Here is a 19,031-nt window from a genome sequence, read left to right as displayed (position 1 = left end):
CCTCGTTGTGAGTGTTGCATTTTATTTTCATGGAGTCGATCATGTGATATATCACGTGCACACATCAACATGGTAGATCAGGTGATCTCTGTCAGCGAGTTCGATCATTACTTAGCCTAGCTTAGCTATATAGCGCTATCGATATCCGGTCAATCCAATATTGACTGGTTGAAACTTAGCAATGCTAGCAAGCACGAAGCATGTTTAGGAGTAAGAACTTGACAGATCCAAACAAATCAATCCCTCCATTTGTGAAGTCTAGGAACGAGACCACGACAGATCGGATCTGTATATTATATTCAAGACTCGTACCCCCGGCCCCCGCTAAAAAGCCTAGTAAAGGCAATGGTTAAATTAAATTAGTATTAACGATTACATTAGTAATGGTTTACGCCAACCTTGCTACTACCAAGTCAAGCGCATTGTATGAGTCTGGCAGGCCTAGGGTGTAGTCTAGTCATCGAATCAACCCCTTCCTCCCGTAACGAGCTGCCCGGGCAGATCGTTATCCGGCCCAATTCCACCCAATTGATCCGTTGTGCTTCCATTGGATGTCGCCACGGGCACAGTTTTTTTCTGACTCTTCAGTCTATAGATCACATACAAACAAACTATCAAGGCTATTACAAGTGCCCCCACCCCAACTGCAATCCCTGCGATAGCCCCAGTACTTAAAGAAGAACCACTATTTGAAACTAGACCTGGGGTGGATGTATTGTTGGCCGGAGGGGTTGAACTAGGATTTGGCTGGCCGGTGGTCCCCCTCCCAGTTGTCGTCATTGTCGTTCGGGAAGTAGTTTGGGTAGTCAGTGGCTCAGAGCTACTAACAGTTGTAAATGTTACCGACGCAAGGGTGGTACTGGATGAAGTTGAGTTTCCTCTAGCAGTTGGAGTTGGAGGGATAAACAAAGTAACGCCGGCGCTTGCGCATAACTGCTGAGCCGCTCGGATCGTTCGGTCTACTTCTGATTCTGTGCAGGTTTCCTGAGCGCAAGGTGCAAGATTTCCTATGAACTCATTTCTTTGGCATATACATGCAATGTCCATCGCGTCGCAATCCGTGCCTTGTAGAGCTGATATACCACAAGTAAGCTGATTCTTTCTGTATTAGCATGAGTTTGAATAAAACGACTTATATTTCTAAAATAGAATACATCTAGTCAAGAACCATGATCTTAAATACGATCAAGCAATTCGTGTAGGATGCAGTGTGGAATCTTAGAGTCGCTGTATTCTTTTTCTAGTGTATACTCACAGCGCATTGTGGGATCTGGTCGAGTTGGGCGATGGCGGGTGCCACGAGCAGAAAGACGCAGAAGTTTAAGAACTTCCAGAAAGTTGTTAGAGTATACATCGTTTAAGTCGTACTGGTCGATCAGTGTGTCATTGAATTATGTATAGGTTGTCGGCAGAAGAATCACCAAATCAAAGTTTTTGAATTGATTGGGTATTGATCGAATTTACACAGTAACTAGTAGTTCGAAGAATCTTGATCAATTGAGCCTTGCCGGCCCCTGTGGGCTGGGTTTTCACATTATAAGTAATATAATACAAAGATGAGGCTGAATCTCAATTTCACCTAATCTCGTCGTTGTTCCCACTGAACCTTCCGCCAATTGAATAATCGATTGGCTGGTGGTGCCGTGGTTAATGTGAAAATAGCCAATGGCATAAGTTGCCAAGAAACAAAAGATGCGCACATGTGGCACGGTACATGCAAAGCGGTTTCATATTGATCGATACATATGCCATGTTTTGAATAGAGAATGTTAGTCTTGTATTAAAACGCTTCGGCACACTAGAGAATGTTATCTATAGGTGCCACAAGTACTTAAGTATGTCTATAACAGATATCTATAAATCTATACATGGACGTTGTGCGCCAACATTCGCAGTGATTCTACTAAAGTTTACGGCCTGTCATATACGGTTGTTCCAAACGAATTTACTATAACCCCACGAAATATATTGAACTTAACTCATGATTTCATTTTTTACTACAACAATAGTATTTATTTGTATAATTTCAAGTGCCCGAAACTTGACTTCGAACCCGCCAGCCTTATATATTACGCGTATCAGCACTGATTTCGATCGACCTACCACATGAGTATGGTGTTGAGGTTCCTGAAAGGCCGGTTACAATTGCAATCTAGTTAATTAAACTCACCATAGGAACTGTAGCTACTAAACTACTTGGCTAGACAAATCTTACTGAGAAGGTTCGAATTATTTTAGCTCGAGAACCATGCCGGGCTAAGCACCGACAGCGTACCTAACCATTGATGCTTGGGGAGAATTCTAGAAAAGATAGCTGGAGCAACACAGTTGTCATTTGTGGTATAATTGCATAAGTTTTGTAAGCTATAACAGGTAGGTATGTACATAGTACTTACATACGGCACATGTACTTTACCTAAGCAAATGACTTTGAGTTTATCTCGATAGTTTTCTCGCGGACAGGATCTTGAAAACTACCGACACCTGTACAGCTGTGAGAACCCAAGTACAAAGCTACGAATTTGGATGGTTTCTTTCCGTAAATAATAGTATGTTTAAATTCAATGTTATCAACACCCGTAAACCCTTTCCGACGCAAAAAGATAGAAAGGACAAGGGAAAAAAGAAATGAACAAAAACGCTGAAAGAACCGACTCAATCGAAAGATGCAAAATAACAGAAATGACGACCGAGAAACGCGAACCCCTAAGGGTATTAACGTTTTCCGCACAACTTTGATACACCTTGAAGCTGGATCTTAAAACCGAACCATTGAAGCACTCTAGGAAGATATCTAGCCGATATTCTAAGGCAAGCAAGGAGAAGTAAAACCGAGGGAAGAACGATGAAAACAAACCGAAAGGTACCTATGACTTGCGAAACTGTTCTACGCGGCCATTTTTTCGCACCGGTGTATTTTTGCCCTGGATCGGATACAATAAAGATTATAGCTTCCGCATTATCCTCTTGGATCTTATGATGGTTGAAGCATGCAATAACTGTTCGTCTTAGGCAGCTATCCAACTCGTTTTCATCCTATAAGACCGAGGTCTATGTGTTAGAGTTGATTATGGTTCGAAGACCTCGCGAAGGATTCACCTACCTGAAAGCGGCAACATTCATCGATTTCTATGAGGAATATGGATGAGTTGTTTGGTGCCATTTTAGCGGTTTCACTTATTTTTGATGGGCCAGTTATTCTCCCTCTGGTAGCGAGCCAGGTTGTTATCCGCGATTTTTCCACTTCACTTATCGACTCTTTTTTCATCTTCTTCATATTGATGTTAATATTCCCGGTATCAGACTGGACAGGTTCATTTTGACGGTGCAAAACACCCCTATAATATCTGGTTGACGCCAAATATGGTAGTTCTTTAACGGTCCTCGAATTTGTGAGAATCCTTAAGATTTTTTCCATGCCCCTAGATCTAAAACCATCACCTGTTCTGCTAATCAGCAACCGGCCAAAGCTTCAAGGATAAGCTTGAGTCACGTTACCATTTAAAGATATGATATCGTAGTATGATATTTGGAAACCGGTGGAGACCCCGACAGAGTAAATGTATCCGGATTCCTCCTTGAAGTCTACGAGTTCCCAATCAGAAGTACTTGCGGCACTAGATTCAGCATCGTGAGAATTTCCGTTTTGACTGGTCTCACGGATGTCTGACTGGGTACCACGGGGGTTACCGCTATTGGCTGGAGTAGAAGTTGAGAAGAACCAATTTTTAATGGAGGACGCAGCTGAAGTTACACTAGCCTTTGCTACAATGAGACCATTTGACAGCGAATTTCGGATTGACGGTGAAGCATTTGTACCGCTTGGAGCCGTTGTAGTTGCCGTTGGAGAAGCATTGTTTTGTTCTACATTTACAGCTGACGGTGAAGCACTTGTCTTATCTGGGGATGATCCAGCCGTCGGCGCAGGTGCACTGTTTGATTGCGGGATTGTGATCGATAGTGAAGTCCTCGTATTATTTGAGGGTACTGAATTCCCGGCTGTAGTAACGTTGTTAAGTGGAGCTCCAGTTGCTGTTGCAAGGGTATTACTCGGTAGTGGGTTTGTGACCGGCGACGAAGTATTTGTACCAGTTGCTCCGGTTTCTGTTGCGGAGGTGCCATTCGATGGTATTTTGGTTATTGCCACAGGTGTACTGCTGAATAGTGAGCCTGTAGTTGATGGTGAAGCATCTGTACCATTTGGGTTCACTGCAATTTCTGGTGCAGCGACACCGTTCGATGGCGTGTTTGCTGGCGGCGGTAAAGCATTTCCAATCACCCCCACGGGGCTACCACCCGATAGTGAGTTCGTGATCGATGAACTACTTGTACCATTTGAGGGTACCACTGTTTCCGTTACAACAATATTGCTCGCTGGTACTTTAGCTATTGCCTCATCTGCACTGCTTAATGGTTGACCTGTGGTTGATGGTGAGGTAAGTGCTCTATTTTGGGCTACAGGGGTTTCTGGTGCAGCGGCATTGCCCGATGATGGGTTTGCTCCTGGTAACAGAGCCCTTGTGCTATCTGATGGTATTCCAGCTACCGTTGCAGGGTTACCGCTCGATAGTAGGTTTGAGGTTGGTTGTGGGATACTTTTAGCCTCAGGAGTCAGTGCAACTAGCTCTATATTCATACCGTTCAAAGGCGAGCTTGTCGTTGATGGTACTACTATTGTACTTTTTGAAGCCGTAGTTCCCGCCGGAATGACATCGATTTTTACTGGGCCCGCAATTTGTAGTATAGTTGCATTTTCCGAGGCTGCTGTAGTTGCTACTATAGTGGTATTGTTCAGCCGCGATGGTGAAGCACCAACGGTATCTAAATTACCACCGCTCAAGCTGCTCTCACAATTAGTGGCAGCCTCAGGGGTCGAATGGCCATGATTATTATCGGTAGTGGTATTTTGAGGTAAGCTAACCCCTAGCCCTACTACTGTGGCTCCAGACTTTGTGGAATCGCCTGAAATGTCTTCAGTGGAATCTTGGGCGGATGAGCCCTGAGGGTCACTAGACTGTGTGGAAAAGGGAGAATTTGGATGAAACATCAACGGTGTGTCCACATCGAGACTATTAACTACTTTTTTAGGGTCTGACCCTTTGTGATGGACAGGATCACTTGAACTTTCTGGCCCCATAAGTCTCCTTGAAGGAACGTTTGGAAAGTTACTGAAGAGGGGGGATGGTGATAAAGCTTCGGTATCTGGTGCCTCTTCCTCGGGTAGGCCTTTATTACAGTCTGAAACATGCTCCTCCATCGTGGTGGTGGTGTTGTTGGGCGGGGAATTTTCGGGCCTTATCGGCATCGTAGATTTCTCGTTTGTTCTGTCACTTGGATCTTCAGTGTTGATAGCTTCTTGCGATTGGGGTCCTGGGTAATCATGAATCGCATCACTTGCTGTCACTGGAGTAGTGGGTATTATCTGAACAGCCCGTGTATTCTCTGCGCTATCTTTATTGGCAGGACTTTGAAGTGGCTGAGTATCGCTAGGTTCAAGGTTGACCGGAGCAATATTTTCATCAACAGAACCATTTTCTATAATGAAGCACTGCTCAGAAGGATCTCCACGGGTCGCTTCAGAGAATTTGATAGATTCACTATCACCCCCAGTCGTTTGTGTTATAGGGAGTAGCTCACGGTTGGACCCGATTTCAACGCTGGCAGGAATGGGCGGTGTTGGACCAGATGTTTGAGAGAGTGGCTCGAGTGAAGGTTGGCGTGCAAGATTGGGGTTGTTTTGCTCAGAGAAACTAATAGAGGGCCCATTAGATTGGTCGGCACTTGATTCCTCGCTGTTACTTGTTGTAGAGGATGGAAGAGGGGGGTCATCGCCAGGCTTCTGGGGCTCGGAGGATTCCACAGTGTTCAAATCTGAAGAATTGGGCTCACGTAGATGGGCGATATCGTGGCCACTGCTGTTTGAAGTAGAATTTTCTTCAACGGGGGAGGGGCTTTTAATAGAGTCTAGTTCGAATTTATTGGTGTTTTCAGCGGTGGGTTGTTGAAGGCCTTCGACCATAGGTCCTAGCTGAGCACTAGAAGCCTCTGCAGGTTGGTCGCGGGACTGGCTTATTTGGTTGGTGCGAACAGGATTCGAAGTACATGGCTTAGAAGATATAGGGCTAGCAGGAGTTCGATTCAGGGAATCAGAGATTTTTCCGTCAGGGTTATTTGTTGTCCCTGTAGAAAATGTTGGAAAGTCTTCTGTTGTATTTTCCGATACAAAGAAAATTTCGTCTTCATTATCGTCGCTCTCTTCGCTATTGTTATGAGGGTTGCTGGTAGCTGCCTTACCAGTAGTGGTGTTTTCAAAATCCCCGCCTTCAAGATCCTTCGGGGAGGCTTCGATGTTGTCTAGGGCTTTCTTAGGATTAGAGCTGGGTACGAGACTAGGATTTAAGATGGTGGTGGTTGATTTTGGAGGGGAACCATTATTCGAATTATTGGAACGCTCTTCTAGGAAACCGCTTGAATCATGATAGGGAGCTTTGGCACTACTATTGATCGTGCTCTGAGATGCAGTATCACCGTCTGAAATTGTATTGGTGGTACCATCGCACACTCTTTCCCAGTTATCACGATTTTCGTTGGCTAAATTGGCATCGCCGCTAAACGAATCCGTGACGGGATCTCCTATAGGACCCTCATTGAGGTTACCTTGAGGAGGCAGAATTGTATGCGAAAGATTATCACTGTCTTTTTCTTGACTAGAATTTTCTAAGTTGTTTGGTGAGGGGTTCTCGATCGCATCAATAGCGTTAGCTTCGGGTATTTGGGGGACATTGTCTTTCGCCGGGATGATATGACTTTGAGGTTCGTTTCCGCTGATTGCCAATGTCACAGAGCCTTCCTCTTCTTGATCACCCCTAGGGATTTCGAGTTCCATGTTACGCGGCTGTGGAGTTATAATGTCTGAAGGATTGCTCTCCTCTCTACCCAGAGCTGGCCTTGCTGTTTCATGGGCCTCTAGAATCTTTGGAGGCGGAGAGGTTGTCGTAATCAAAGGTCCTGTAAGTACGCCGGGTTGGCCGATTTCTTGATTAGGATTTCCTTCGTTACCACTACTTGCGATGCTCAAAATTGGGGGCCCGTTTAGTTCCAACTGAGATATGTTCTCGCTGCCTTGGGGCGTGTTGGTTACATCTTTTTGCTCGGGTCCATTCCCATCCATTTGAGAGGCATTAGGCTGGGGGTGGTTTTCATCGAGACCAACGACTTCAGCAGTGTGCCTAGGCTTGAGCTCAGACGTAGAACCCGCAGGAGGCTCGTCACTGCCATTAGGATCGAATCCTCCATGGGAACTACCAGTTTCAGATAGTGTATCTGTAGACTGATAGTCATTACTATCACTATAAACCCCTCCAAGGGTGGGTTTAGGTGTAAGAACTACTTTTTGAAACTTGATATTAGCAATGTCGAGTTTTGACAAGGAGGACTGATTTTGGCACTTTACCTGCAGGGTCTGAGAAACTGTCGTTTGTTTCCGTTTTTGCTAAAGTATTTTTATCTTTGGATGACGGCTGCGGAGGAGCACTGTCAACAGTTTCGACCTCTTCAGGACAATTGCCACCATGGGAAACCGTATTTTGGAATGAATTGTCATTAGTACCGCCCTCCTCTTGATTGTGGCTGCCTTTAGACACTACGACCTCAGATTGATCAGAATGCTCGATTACACCACACTCGCTAGGAGCATTCGAAACTTCATCAGTACTGCGAACCACCTGCGTAGGGATGCCGCTGCTATTATCGGATTTTCCAGGAGCATCCTTGGCCTTGGTTCCTGTCAATTGAGGAGAAATGGTGTTAATATCGTTATTTTCAGCGATACTACTGGTCCCAGACAATGCAGGCGAAACTTCATTGGTATCTGCATCAGATTTCCCGGAATCATGGTTGTTGAATATCAAAGGCGCGAGTTGAGGAGTATTGGAACCGGTGCCCTCTTTCTGGGGAGCATCTTGGCTAACCTGAGGTGCAACGGGCTGGTGAGCAGTGGCGCCGGTACCGAGTTTTTCAGAGGTATGACCAGGCGCCCCTGGCTCTGGGTCTCCGCAGTCGACGTCAAGTTGTGGAGGAGCATGGTCAGTATTATCAGGCCCCGCACGCTGAGACGTACTGAAACTCGTACTGCTATTTCCTTGACCGCTGTTCCCGGGATCAGGGATAGCGGTTGGGGAAGGTGGCATTGACACAATTTCAGAAGCTCCAGAATCGCCGTCGAGTCTCTCAAAAGGATGGTTTGTCTCCAATCCCGTAGCATCAAGATTATTATCATCAATATCGGCATTTTTAGAACCATTATTGCTAGGGTGAGGCATCGGGAGCTCGGGAGCGCCAGAGTTTTTGTAATCATCATCCCCTACAATAATACCGACGCTGGTCTCGGATTTGATTGGTAATCTTGACTGAGGGGCGTTATCAATGGCAGTATTTGTGCGAGGGCTTTCGACATTATCAACAATCTTAGACACCACAGCGGCAGTGGCATCGTCAGAATTGTTTTTTTCTGAGTCATAACCATGATCGAGTTCCTTAGGAACCACGGATTGAGGATCACCGGTGGCAGCACCCAGGTTTCCAGTGTCCTGGTCACTGAGATCAAATATCGGTGTCTGAGGCGTTTCTGCATAAGCGTTATCTCTTTCAGAATGATGACTGGTAGTCTTTGATGCTGGTGCTGATGTTCTTGGTTGAGGGTCATTCTCTGAATCAAGTGGCTCCTTCATTTCTGACGTCCGGGAACAAGGACTGGTATCATTATAGGTGTGATCTCTAGCTCCCTGGGCTTTGTCATCATGAGGCTCGTCAATTAGCTGCGGAGTAACTGCTTTCCCAAGATCGTGGTCCTCAGGAGTGAACTGTGATTCTGGTTGAGGTGTATCTTCAAGGGTGTAGCCTCCTTCAGACGTATTCTCAAGCTCGCTAGCTGAGGGCGCCCCTGGTTGGACCGTGTGATTTTCCATGCAGCCTCCACAAATATGACCACTGGTCTCGGGCTCCAAGAGCTTAGAAGCATCGATGTTGACATTGCCCGCCTCAAGGTCATAGTCACTAGTATTTCCCTGGACTGGCGATCGAGGAGTATTGACTTCAGTATCGACTTCAGTATCGACTGCTCCTGCGTCATACAGGGGATCGTTATTTGGGGGCAACGTTTGATAGGAATCATCACTCATGTTGTTTTCAGGACCATGGTTGCCAGGTGTCAAAATTTGCGGAGTATAGGTATCGACATGATCCATTTTAGGACTATGATTGCTGGCCTCGGGTTGCGAGGGGATTGCAGAGAAACTAGTCTGAATTCCACTTCCCTGGGGACCATCACTACTAGTTTCTAGTTCCGCCGGTTGAGGGGCAATGACATCATTTTGAGGTTTCTCGGGTGCTTGAATACCACCATTGTCAATATTGGCTTCTCCTATGCCTCCAATCTCCTCAGGGATCCCAGTATCAATATTCGTCCTGTTTTCGCATTCCTCAGGTGGGTTTATAGGAGAGAGGCTAGGACTAGAGTAAATGCTAGGTCTCCGAGAATAACTAGCCTCGGGATCGCGATCGTTAGGAGTATTGCTGCTATCTCCTACTAGATAGCCTTTGGCTTTTGTCTCACTGCCAGCCTTTTCAACTTGCGTCCTAGTAACGTTAGGTGTGATCTCTATGGGATCATCGTCGATGGCATTGCTTCGTGGGGTGAATTGTTCTGGGGAAACCTCATCTTCGCTTGAAGGTTCACTAATGTCACCATCTGGACCAGAGGTTCTTTTACTCTCTTCTGTAAGTTTTGCTTGAGGACTTTCTTCGATAGTACTTTCTGAGTTTTCAGGCCCACTTGCAATAGCTTCGCGGCTGGGATCTGAACAACTCATGGTGTTCCCTTGGTGGGGAATGTCGGTCTCCGTAGCAGCTTCACTACGGCTAACTCCACTTCTATCCCCTACTGCGGGGTCCTTTTTGCCGTGGTCCACGTCTGTGGGGTCTAGACCTGTCCCATTATTTTTAATGTCAGTGAATTTATTTTATTGGCTAAAGTCGGGTGGAGGGATGGCAAATGGTTCGATTTGCATCCAATTGGTTTACCTTTAGTAGTGCTTCTAGCGCTTTGCTCCAAACCGGGCCTACTAGGGTTGGTTGAAGCCGCATTAACGTCTTCGCCTTCTGAAGAGTGTTCTCGTAATTTTTCAAAATCTGTACAACTAGAAGTAGCAGACCCCGGGCTAGCGATCCCGTCCACACAGTCCTCGGACCTATAGTTTTCTTCCTTATGCTCTTGTTCAAGGATTTTGGGATCCGTAGAGCTAGACGCATTTTCTTGGGCTGGCGAGAGTCCGGTTGCGCTCTCCGTTATAATATTATTGTCGGTATTGTCGTTGGCAGGATTATTAGTGGTATAAGGACTTTCGTCGACTAGACCACTACCAACAGAACCATTGCCGCCGACCCTATCTAAGGCGGTATCGCTAGATTTGTCTGTACCTCTCTCATTTTCGCCTTCTCGAATAATTTCATCAGAGGCTGAACTAGGAGAATTTTGCTTTGGACCAGTAGTATCATCCTGTTCAGTGATTTCCTTGTCTTTGGTTTCAGCATCGTCATTGAAGGAAGCAGATTTATCCTTTAGAGACGGTGAGTGACCTCTTTCTCCAATAGGATTTTCTTCCGTAGCACTAATATTGCTAGAATTTTTATTTGGGCAGATGCTGTTTGCGGCAGACCCACTCTCGTCATTGTCATCATGAAGAGGGTGTTCCCGAACTGCACTAGTGTTAGTGTGGGTAAAGATACGAAAATTGAGAGGAACCTTAAGCTTACCTTCATCAATGCTCTCTTTGCGAATATGGGGTACTAAATTTTCACTACTGGTAGTGGGATCGCTGTTATTCCCCTGAGCTTTTGAGATATCACCATCTGTGGCATTAGCGGTGAGGTTGTCCTTTGGAGGATTTTCGATACCGCCAACTGTTGAGATACCTTCCTCATTATTGCAATTCTCCGGAAGGTTAGGATGAGCTCCGGCGGGGCCATCAACACTGCCTTCATCTATGCTATCGATACGAGCTTCAGGAACCGGGAGATCGGTTTGATCATGATTATCTCCGTGGACACTTTCCCTGGGCGACGAGCTGGTATTTATATTGGTCCCATCGCCAACATTATTGACTGGTACAAGCTGCGAACCAGGGTCGCTGCATATTTTATCAGAGCGATCACGGTGATTTGACGAGCTATCTACCATTTCAGAGATTTCCGGGTCCTCGCCGATAGGAATTTTCTGTGACGACTTTGTGGTATCATTTCCTAGAAGTTCTTTAGAATTCGAATTCGAAGAAACTGATCCAGTCGTGAACTGAGATGGCTCGCTCAGCGTTACGACTTCGGATCCCACGCTCTCATTGCCATAAACATTCGCATCGTTACTTATGTTGCTCGAGTCCCCAACGGGTGATTCACAAGCTGAGGGATTCGGTGGTGATGTAGCGAAAGGAGCGCTTGTAGCCTCTGGAGCTATGTCATCTTTTCCGATTTCGACTTTGTTTTCGATGGTACCATTGTAATCCTCTTCTAAGGTGCCAGCGCTACCTGGAGTTTCGGCATGGACGACTCCGTCGCTTTCGTTGGCTCTAGTAGCATCGCCAAATATGCTAGAAGGGGCACAACTCGCGGCCTCGTTGGGTGTGCCGACACCAGAATTTTTGGTAGATGGACTAGTCGGCATGCTAATCTCACTTAGATCGGTAGGTTCGGGCGTATTTTTTACGTTGTCGACGGGAACGGTTCCACTAGCTACAGCAGTATCACTAGGAGCGCTAAAAGAAGGAGCTGTAGGAGAGCCGTCAACAAGGCTGTCCTCTGGGGACGAGACTAGGCTGTCCGTAGCATTGCTATTTTCGTGACGAAGTTTGATTGGTGAGTTGGTTCTATTTATGTCGAGAGGGTTGGGTATGGGGGTATTTTGTGAGTTTTCTCCGCAATTTCCCTGCGAATCAGAGCTTGACTTATCACAGAGAGAATCGTCATCGCTTGAATCATTGTGATCTGATTGAGCGAAATTCATATGTTCTGCTGAGGCAGCGTCGTTATTTCCTGTTCCAGTGGGCATAATATCCTCTGTTTCAGCAGGAAGGAGAATAGATTCCGTTTCAACGGAACCGTCGCGCTCTCTTTCAGCGGGATCAATGTGCTCTAGCTCAGGAGAATAATTGCTATGTTCTGATCCAGCAGAGTATGTGCGTTCTAGTTCAGTAGAACCAATACCCTTTAGACCGACGGCGTGCTCTAATCCGGTAGAATCAACATGTTCTATATTATTAGAATCGGTATGATTTGATCCAGCTGAGTCAACAGATCCCATCCCGGCAGAATCATCTTGTTCAATTTTAGGAGCTGAATCAAAATATTCTATTCTACTGGAATCGATAATTTCTGGTGTAGTTGGGTCACCATCAGGGGTTGTTCCATCAAGATCGCTTTGTCCCGTTCCAGTTGAATTAGCGTGCTTCGATCCAGCATAGTTGCAATCTGATCTAGCGGATTCAATATCCTCTGATCCATCAGAGCTAACACGGTCTAATTCAGGGGAGACAATTTCCTCCGGCACAGCGATGCGCTCTGATCCGATAATGTTCCCCGATTCAGGAGATTCCTTGACTTCTGATCCACCAGTATTACTATGCTCTAGTCCAATGGAAACATGATTTTGTGTTTCAGAGGAATTAGCACGTTCTACTCCGGTGGAATCAATTTGCCGTGGCCCAGCAAAGTCAATGTCATCTGATATAGGGGAGCCGATGTCATCTGGTCCAGCAGTTTGCCCTGATTCAGTGGAATCAACGATATCTACTCCATCAGGACCACTGTGATCCGGTCTGATAGATTTAATGTGATCTGATGTGGCGGGGTTGATGTGCTCTGGTCCAGCAATGCGCTCCGACTCAGCGGAGCTAGCGAGATCTATAGGTTCTGGTTCACCATAGTCGCCCTTTTCTATTCTAGCCGAATCAATATCTTTCGTTTCAGCGGAATTAATTTGTTCGATTTCAGCGGAATTAATGTTATTTGATCCAGCAGAGTTAATATAATCTGATGTAGTAGGGTCGGTAGGCTTTGGTTCAGCGATGCGCACCGAACCGGCCAAATCTATGGATTCTGGCTCAGCAGGATCACTTTGTTCTACTCTGGCAAGCTCAATGTGCTTTGGTCTAGACGTAGAATCGCCGTGTTCTGGTTGTGGGGGATGAATAATCTGTGTTTTAGTGGGATCGGCTTGATCTATTTCACCAGAGTCAAGGTACTCTGATCTAGGATAGTTACCGCCTCCTGACCCGGTCGAACCAATGAGCTCTGGTGTAGGGCAATCTATGAGTTCTGATGTAGCAGAATCATTTGGTTCTTCCCCGTGGGGGTCGATTTGCTTTGGTCCAGCGATACCCGTATTTTGCGTTTCAGCGGTGTGTACTGATCCAACAGAGTCTATGAGTTCTGATTTAGTAGGGTCGCTTTCCTCCACCCTGGGAGAATCAATTTTCTCTGGTTCAGCGGGATCCATATTTCGTGCTTCAGCGGGATCGGTGTATTCAATTTCATCGGGATCGAGGTCCTCTGATCTAGCAGAGCTACCGTCGACGTCTTCTGATCCGATCGGACCCGTGGGCTCTGGTTCGGTGATGTGTACTGATTCAGTGGAACCCATAGGTCCCGATTCAACATAATTGCTTTGCTCAACCGTAGGAGAACTAATTTCCGATTCCTCAGGCCCAGCGGAATCGATATTTTGTGTTAATATTTCGGCGGAGTCGGTACTCTCTATTTCATCGGTATCAAGACACTCTGATTTAGAAGAGTTACCATCATTTGATTCAATAGAATCAATGTGCTTTGGTAGACTGGGTTGTATTGGTCTAGTGGAATTTGTGGGTTCCGATTCAGCAGAATCACTTCGCTCAACCCCAGCATGACTAGCTCTGGCTGGTCCGACTAAATCAATATTATTTTGTGGTTCAGCGAAATCGGTATCTACTTCATCAAATTCGAGATAATTTGACCCAGAAGAGCTTTTGCCATCTAATCCCATAAAACCAGTGCGCTCTGGTCCACTGATTTCTCTTGATGCAGCGGAACCTGTGGGTTCTGCTTCAACAGAGTCTTTCTGTTCTGTTTCCGGAGAACCAATTGGTCCTGGCCCGACGGGATCAATATTTTCCATTTCAGCGGAATTGACATGTTGCATTCCAGCAGAGGCAACGCTCGCTGGCCTAGGAAACTTAATCTTATCTAACTCAGCGGTGTCCATTTGTGAATCAACGTGAGTTTTTCCAGCAGAACCAATGTGGTGTGACCCAGGAGTATTAAGGTGGTCTAGTCCAGTGGGGGTGATTTGCTCCGGTTCAGCAGTTTTCTCCGACCCAGCATAATCAACGGGTTCGGATCTCGCGGAATCACTAAGGTGGTCCTCGGGGCTCGGATTTGGAAGCTGCCCAGCCTCAACGGTACTCGCAGGGCCACCACTGATACTTTCAGGAATATTACCACGGACGGGAGTAGAGTTTGTCTCTCCAGTTTTTAGATTAACGTCTGTTAAATCGTGGCTAGGATTTAAAACGCTTTCGGAAGGGCCGTAGCTATCGTGTGGAAAGTTTTCGCCAGAGAGATTTTCTTCTTTGGTAGCCTCAGGTCCAACTTCAAGCTCTAGAGTCGCCTCAGGCTTGGGTTCACCGTTGACGTCGATGACGGGCTTTTTAGGAATTTCGTCGCTACGTGGAGGGGAATAGACCGAGGGACTACCAGCGTTTATAAAATCGCCAGCACTCTCAGAGCCAACGACACCCTTTGAAATTTCAATAGGATCATAGCCGCTTGGGGAGTTTTCAGCGATATCTTTTAGTGCTTCAGGGTTATCGCTGATGGGATACGTGACTGTGTTCTCCTTATGGGATGAAATATTTGTAGTAGCTCCTGTAGTCTCGGGGGCTTGCGCTTCCTTGGTGGAATCGCCATCACTGGAGCGTCCTTCAGTGGAGTTATTCACATCCACTTGGTTATCCTCTGTGGAGTCTTCTTGGGTAATAGGCTTTTCATCGTCCGTTCCCGAGCGGTCCTTATCTTCCTGGCTATGGCTCGCGATCGCGTTTGTATTTTCAGGATCTTCAAGCCTAGGCTCTTCAACATCTAGAATGGGTCGAGGATTAGAGACTTTTATATTCTCAAGGTAATCCGGCTTGACATCCAATTTTTCAGGAGGACCCTCCCTGCCTTGCTTCTCGCGGATAGGCGTATTCTTGTGGCCATTAGAAGTTGAATCCTTATCAGAAGAAAGCTCGTCCAGGTTATTACCGTTGTCCGTTTCACCAATCGGAGGATCATCACCTGGAGATTGGCTAACGATAACCGTAGGAGGCAATCCTGCTTCCTCTGTTGGGGTAAAATCGTCGACGTCCTCGGGGCTACGGCTTGGAATGGCGTTGTCAATTATGTGTTGCGGCGGTTGTCGCTCAGCGGGACCTGGACTCGAGACTATCCCTAAGCCGCTAGTCTGGTGAGCTAAACCTTCTGAGCTATTCTCCCGTTTAGTGCTAGCTCGGTCCTGGCCCTGTTCCTGCGATCCATTAATTGTCTCCCGCTCCGGTGTTTGTTCACGCTCCGATTCCTTGGGAGCCTCCTGTACCGAGTCCGGTTCATTGTCTTGTTCCGCTCCATGTTGAGGTGGTAGCACCTCTTTTTGGCTACTTTCACAGGTAGCTTCGGCGGACTAATTATACATCATTAGTTTTAACCTTATATTATGGCTCTGGGAATACAGCTAAGTTAAGGACTGTTTGACTTACCGTATCGTTGGGATCGCGGGGTTTGCTGAATAACTCGATTGTAGCTTCATCTTCGGACTCGACTGCAAGCTCGTATGGTGTCTTGTGATCATTATCTTTGAACGCTTCATATTCCTCCCAAGTAACCTTTACATTTTCGTTGGTTAGACCGACCCGGAACTTAAAGACTTTGACAACCTCACTCTTTCCACCTCTAGCGGCTGTGTGTAAAGGTATTCTTCCTCTTATGTCACGCTCTACTTCACTAGACCCCTTCTCGAGGAGTAGCTGAACGATGGCAACATAACCGTACCTTGCTGCCTTGTGCAAAGCAGTTTCGAGAGCCTTATCCTTCGCTTCGATCTGTTTTTTGGCTAGACGGTCAGGATGAAGAAGCTGGCGAACCATTTGAATATTACCCTTCAATACCGCAAGATGAAGAGCGTTTTCATCGTTTCCATCCTTGAAATATCTTAGCCATAGGGGCTTTCCGTATTGGAGATATAACCCCAAAATTCGCGCTGCACTATCATTACTTGCTGCAACCTCGTGCAGAGGGTTCCGACCCAACGTATTGCGTTGGGTGAGGTACGACCCCAATTCTTTTTTCAACAGGCTTTTGACGGCTTCGTAGGCGTTTTCGCCGGCAAGATGTAGAGGGATGTTTCCATCATTGTCTTTGATACTATTGAGGTTCGGACTGGTTTCGCGTGTTGCGAAGATATCCGCGGCAGCCACGTTGCCTTCACGAATGGCGCGGTGAAGGAACGTTCGGCCCCGGGCGTCGAGGATGTCAACCTTTGCTCCTCGAGCCTCCAATAACTCAACAATCTTGTGGCATCCAGTCTCGGCTGCAAGGTATAAAGGCGGCCGACCGAGGCTGTCAAGTTCGTTAATATCCAACCCAACTCCAGCTTCTTCGGCGACAGATAAAAGGGCTTTGATGGTATCGAGGCAGCCTTGACTCGCCGCCTGGTGAAGGAGGCCCCAGCGACTGGGGTCATCTTCTCGCGCGCAGAACAGAGCTTTTCCAGTAATACCATGTTTTGAGATTATGACTGTAAGCAATTCCTTCATAAACCCCTCTTGCTTCTGTCGTGCTGCAGTGTATAGTACATTTTCACCTTTATTGGTCAGTGCGAATGGGTCTAACCCGATCTCCAGCAATGGTTGGATAGCTCTAGTATCCCCGGTCCTTGAAGCCTTATGGAACATGGTTTCACCATCTTTGTCTTTCACATTCTTATTCGCTCCGTATTCGACAAGCAAGCGAGCCATTGAGGCACGGCCCCGCTTAACGGCAGCATATAAAGGCGTGTTTAACAGATTATCCTCAAGGTCGATGCTCGGTATTCTAAGCTGCTCGAATAGGAATCGAACCGCCATTTCATTCCCAGACTCCGCCAATTGATGGAGTAGGGTTTGCCCATAGTCGTTTCGGACATCCAAATTTGCGCCCTCCGCTATTAGAAGCTTGGTGGCATCCCCGTGGCCGCCCGACGCAGAGTAGTAGAGGGCCACTTTGCCCTTCTTGGCGTTGTCTATTGTATCAATGTAGTATCTTTGTTGTGCATTGCCCCTCTCTAGCAATATTTTTATCACCCCGCAGTGTCCTCCGGCGGCAGCATGGTGTAGAGGCGTTTTCCCGTCCTTGTCTAATGAGGTAGGGCTGGCTTCGGACTGATCTAGTAGCTTCCTGACAACATCGTCTTCACCATTGGCAGCGGCAATATGGACGGTCGCATTCAGTACATCCTGACTAAAATTTTGATACGAAAGCTGGTCCTGGCGGTTCTCAAGGATTCTAAGGTACAGATCTTTCGCATCTTGATCTATTTTCGCAGCTTCGTCCATTTTTGCCGATCGATGCAAGATCTATTAAACACGTATTTTAGCGCATTGTCAACGAAAGAGACGTTTCCAACAAGGGTTTACCTGGATAAAACTTTTTAAATTGTCTTAGTTTTATTAATCTTCCTAGGATGCAATACCAACTAAATGCAATGCGCTCCCTGTACAGGCAATGGAGAAAAGATTATTGGTCGTCGAATTCATCAATTGTGATATGGATCCATGAAGTTAAAAATTCGGGGTTCAAGTTGGGACAGTTATCACAAAATACGATCTCAAAACTAGCAGAATGTGACGAACGGATGACTATATGTCAATTGCTATTTGGCGTGGTTGAGGACATTTCTCACACATTGAATAATTTTACATACAGATAAAATTTATCAGAGACGCCATGAGAAATTAACACTCGATAAAGTCAGGGCCCGGGGCAAAGTAGTACTGGCTAATTTGCCCTGCTTTTGAAAGGCCCCGATCATATGACGCCTAGGGCCCCTATAGTCTATCTGTTGACGGATAGCTAGTAAATGTGGGGGTTTGAGTCGCCTGTTGTATATTAACATATTGTATACCAATATGTCGCACATGTACAACATCAGACCTATCCTCCTGAGGATGGGACTACAGATGTAATACAGTACATACGTGCAGCTAGCTTACATGCTGCTTATAGGCGCCTGGATATCCGAATTTGAGGCGAGAATACAAGACATATACCTGGGCCGCTGGGTATGCATGCATGCAATATATGCATTGAACAGAGCTAGAGACGTCCTATGAGTTGTCCCCGGGCCCCAGCCGCAGAATTGCATTGCGTAGACACTAGCTACGACTAGAGTCCAATCACATCTTGTCTGCAGCTGCAGAGCAGCTGCGGGTGGTGCAAGAGCTCGAGCTACAGAGCTCGAAGCGAAGGTGTTCATAGACGGCTGGGTCCTGATAACGTCCCCGGCTTGGGGATAGCTATAACCGACATAATTGCATATAGCAGAAGAAGTTTCGCTAATTTTTGATTTTTTGAAAATTCCAACGCTCAAAAAGTGGATCAAAAGGTGGACCCCAGATACTGAGAATATGGATTGAAGTATCCACGTCTGGATATAGTTACTATAACGCTCCAGATAGGAAGGAAAGAGTCACGAATGTGTTTGCGCATGTGCAAAATTAACTATTTTTTCTTTTTCTTATTCACTCCCTCGTATGATAATACCAATAGTTATGATTGTATACGCAGCCGACCTCGCCCTTTCGAGTTCATTTTCGTATAATTTACGAGTAGAAAATAAAATTTGAGTAGCTATAATGCCCGATAAAGATCAGATATCTGGCGAGGATCCTAAAATCGAGATACTCGACAACTTAAGAAGATATTTTCAGCGT

The 19,031-nt window shown here is 46.3% G+C and overlaps 3 protein-coding genes across 3 annotated transcripts; all 3 read right to left on the bottom strand.

Moving 5' to 3' along the window:
* Positions 1-465: 465 nt before the first annotated feature.
* AOL_s00081g236 (uncharacterized protein) lies at positions 466-1,354 on the bottom strand (the record flags this gene model as incomplete). The annotated part of the gene is made up of 2 exons (XM_011125053.1): positions 466-1,092; positions 1,256-1,354. The coding sequence occupies 2 exons, from the start codon at positions 1,352-1,354 to the stop codon at positions 466-468; spliced, it is 726 nt and encodes a 241-aa protein (XP_011123355.1).
* Positions 1,355-3,058: 1,704 nt separating this feature from the next.
* AOL_s00081g235 (uncharacterized protein) lies at positions 3,059-3,418 on the bottom strand (the record flags this gene model as incomplete). Its single annotated transcript, XM_011125052.1, has 1 exon — positions 3,059-3,418. The coding sequence occupies one exon, from the start codon at positions 3,416-3,418 to the stop codon at positions 3,059-3,061; it is 360 nt and encodes a 119-aa protein (XP_011123354.1).
* Positions 3,419-3,472: 54 nt separating this feature from the next.
* On the bottom strand, positions 3,473-17,654 carry AOL_s00081g234 (uncharacterized protein; the record flags this gene model as incomplete). Its single annotated transcript, XM_011125051.1, has 5 exons — positions 3,473-7,386; positions 7,454-9,985; positions 10,081-10,755; positions 10,813-15,745; positions 15,822-17,654. 5 exons carry the CDS (start codon positions 17,652-17,654, stop codon positions 3,473-3,475), a joined length of 13,887 nt encoding a protein of 4,628 aa, XP_011123353.1.
* Between the last annotated feature and the right edge of the window lie 1,377 nt (positions 17,655-19,031).

Source organism: Orbilia oligospora, assembly GCF_000225545.1.
Source record: "Orbilia oligospora ATCC 24927 unplaced genomic scaffold scaffold00081, whole genome shotgun sequence".
NCBI lineage: Eukaryota > Fungi > Ascomycota > Orbiliomycetes > Orbiliales > Orbiliaceae > Orbilia > Orbilia oligospora.
Note: the sequence above shows the minus strand (reverse complement) of the source record. Positions and strands in the feature narration are given on the sequence as shown.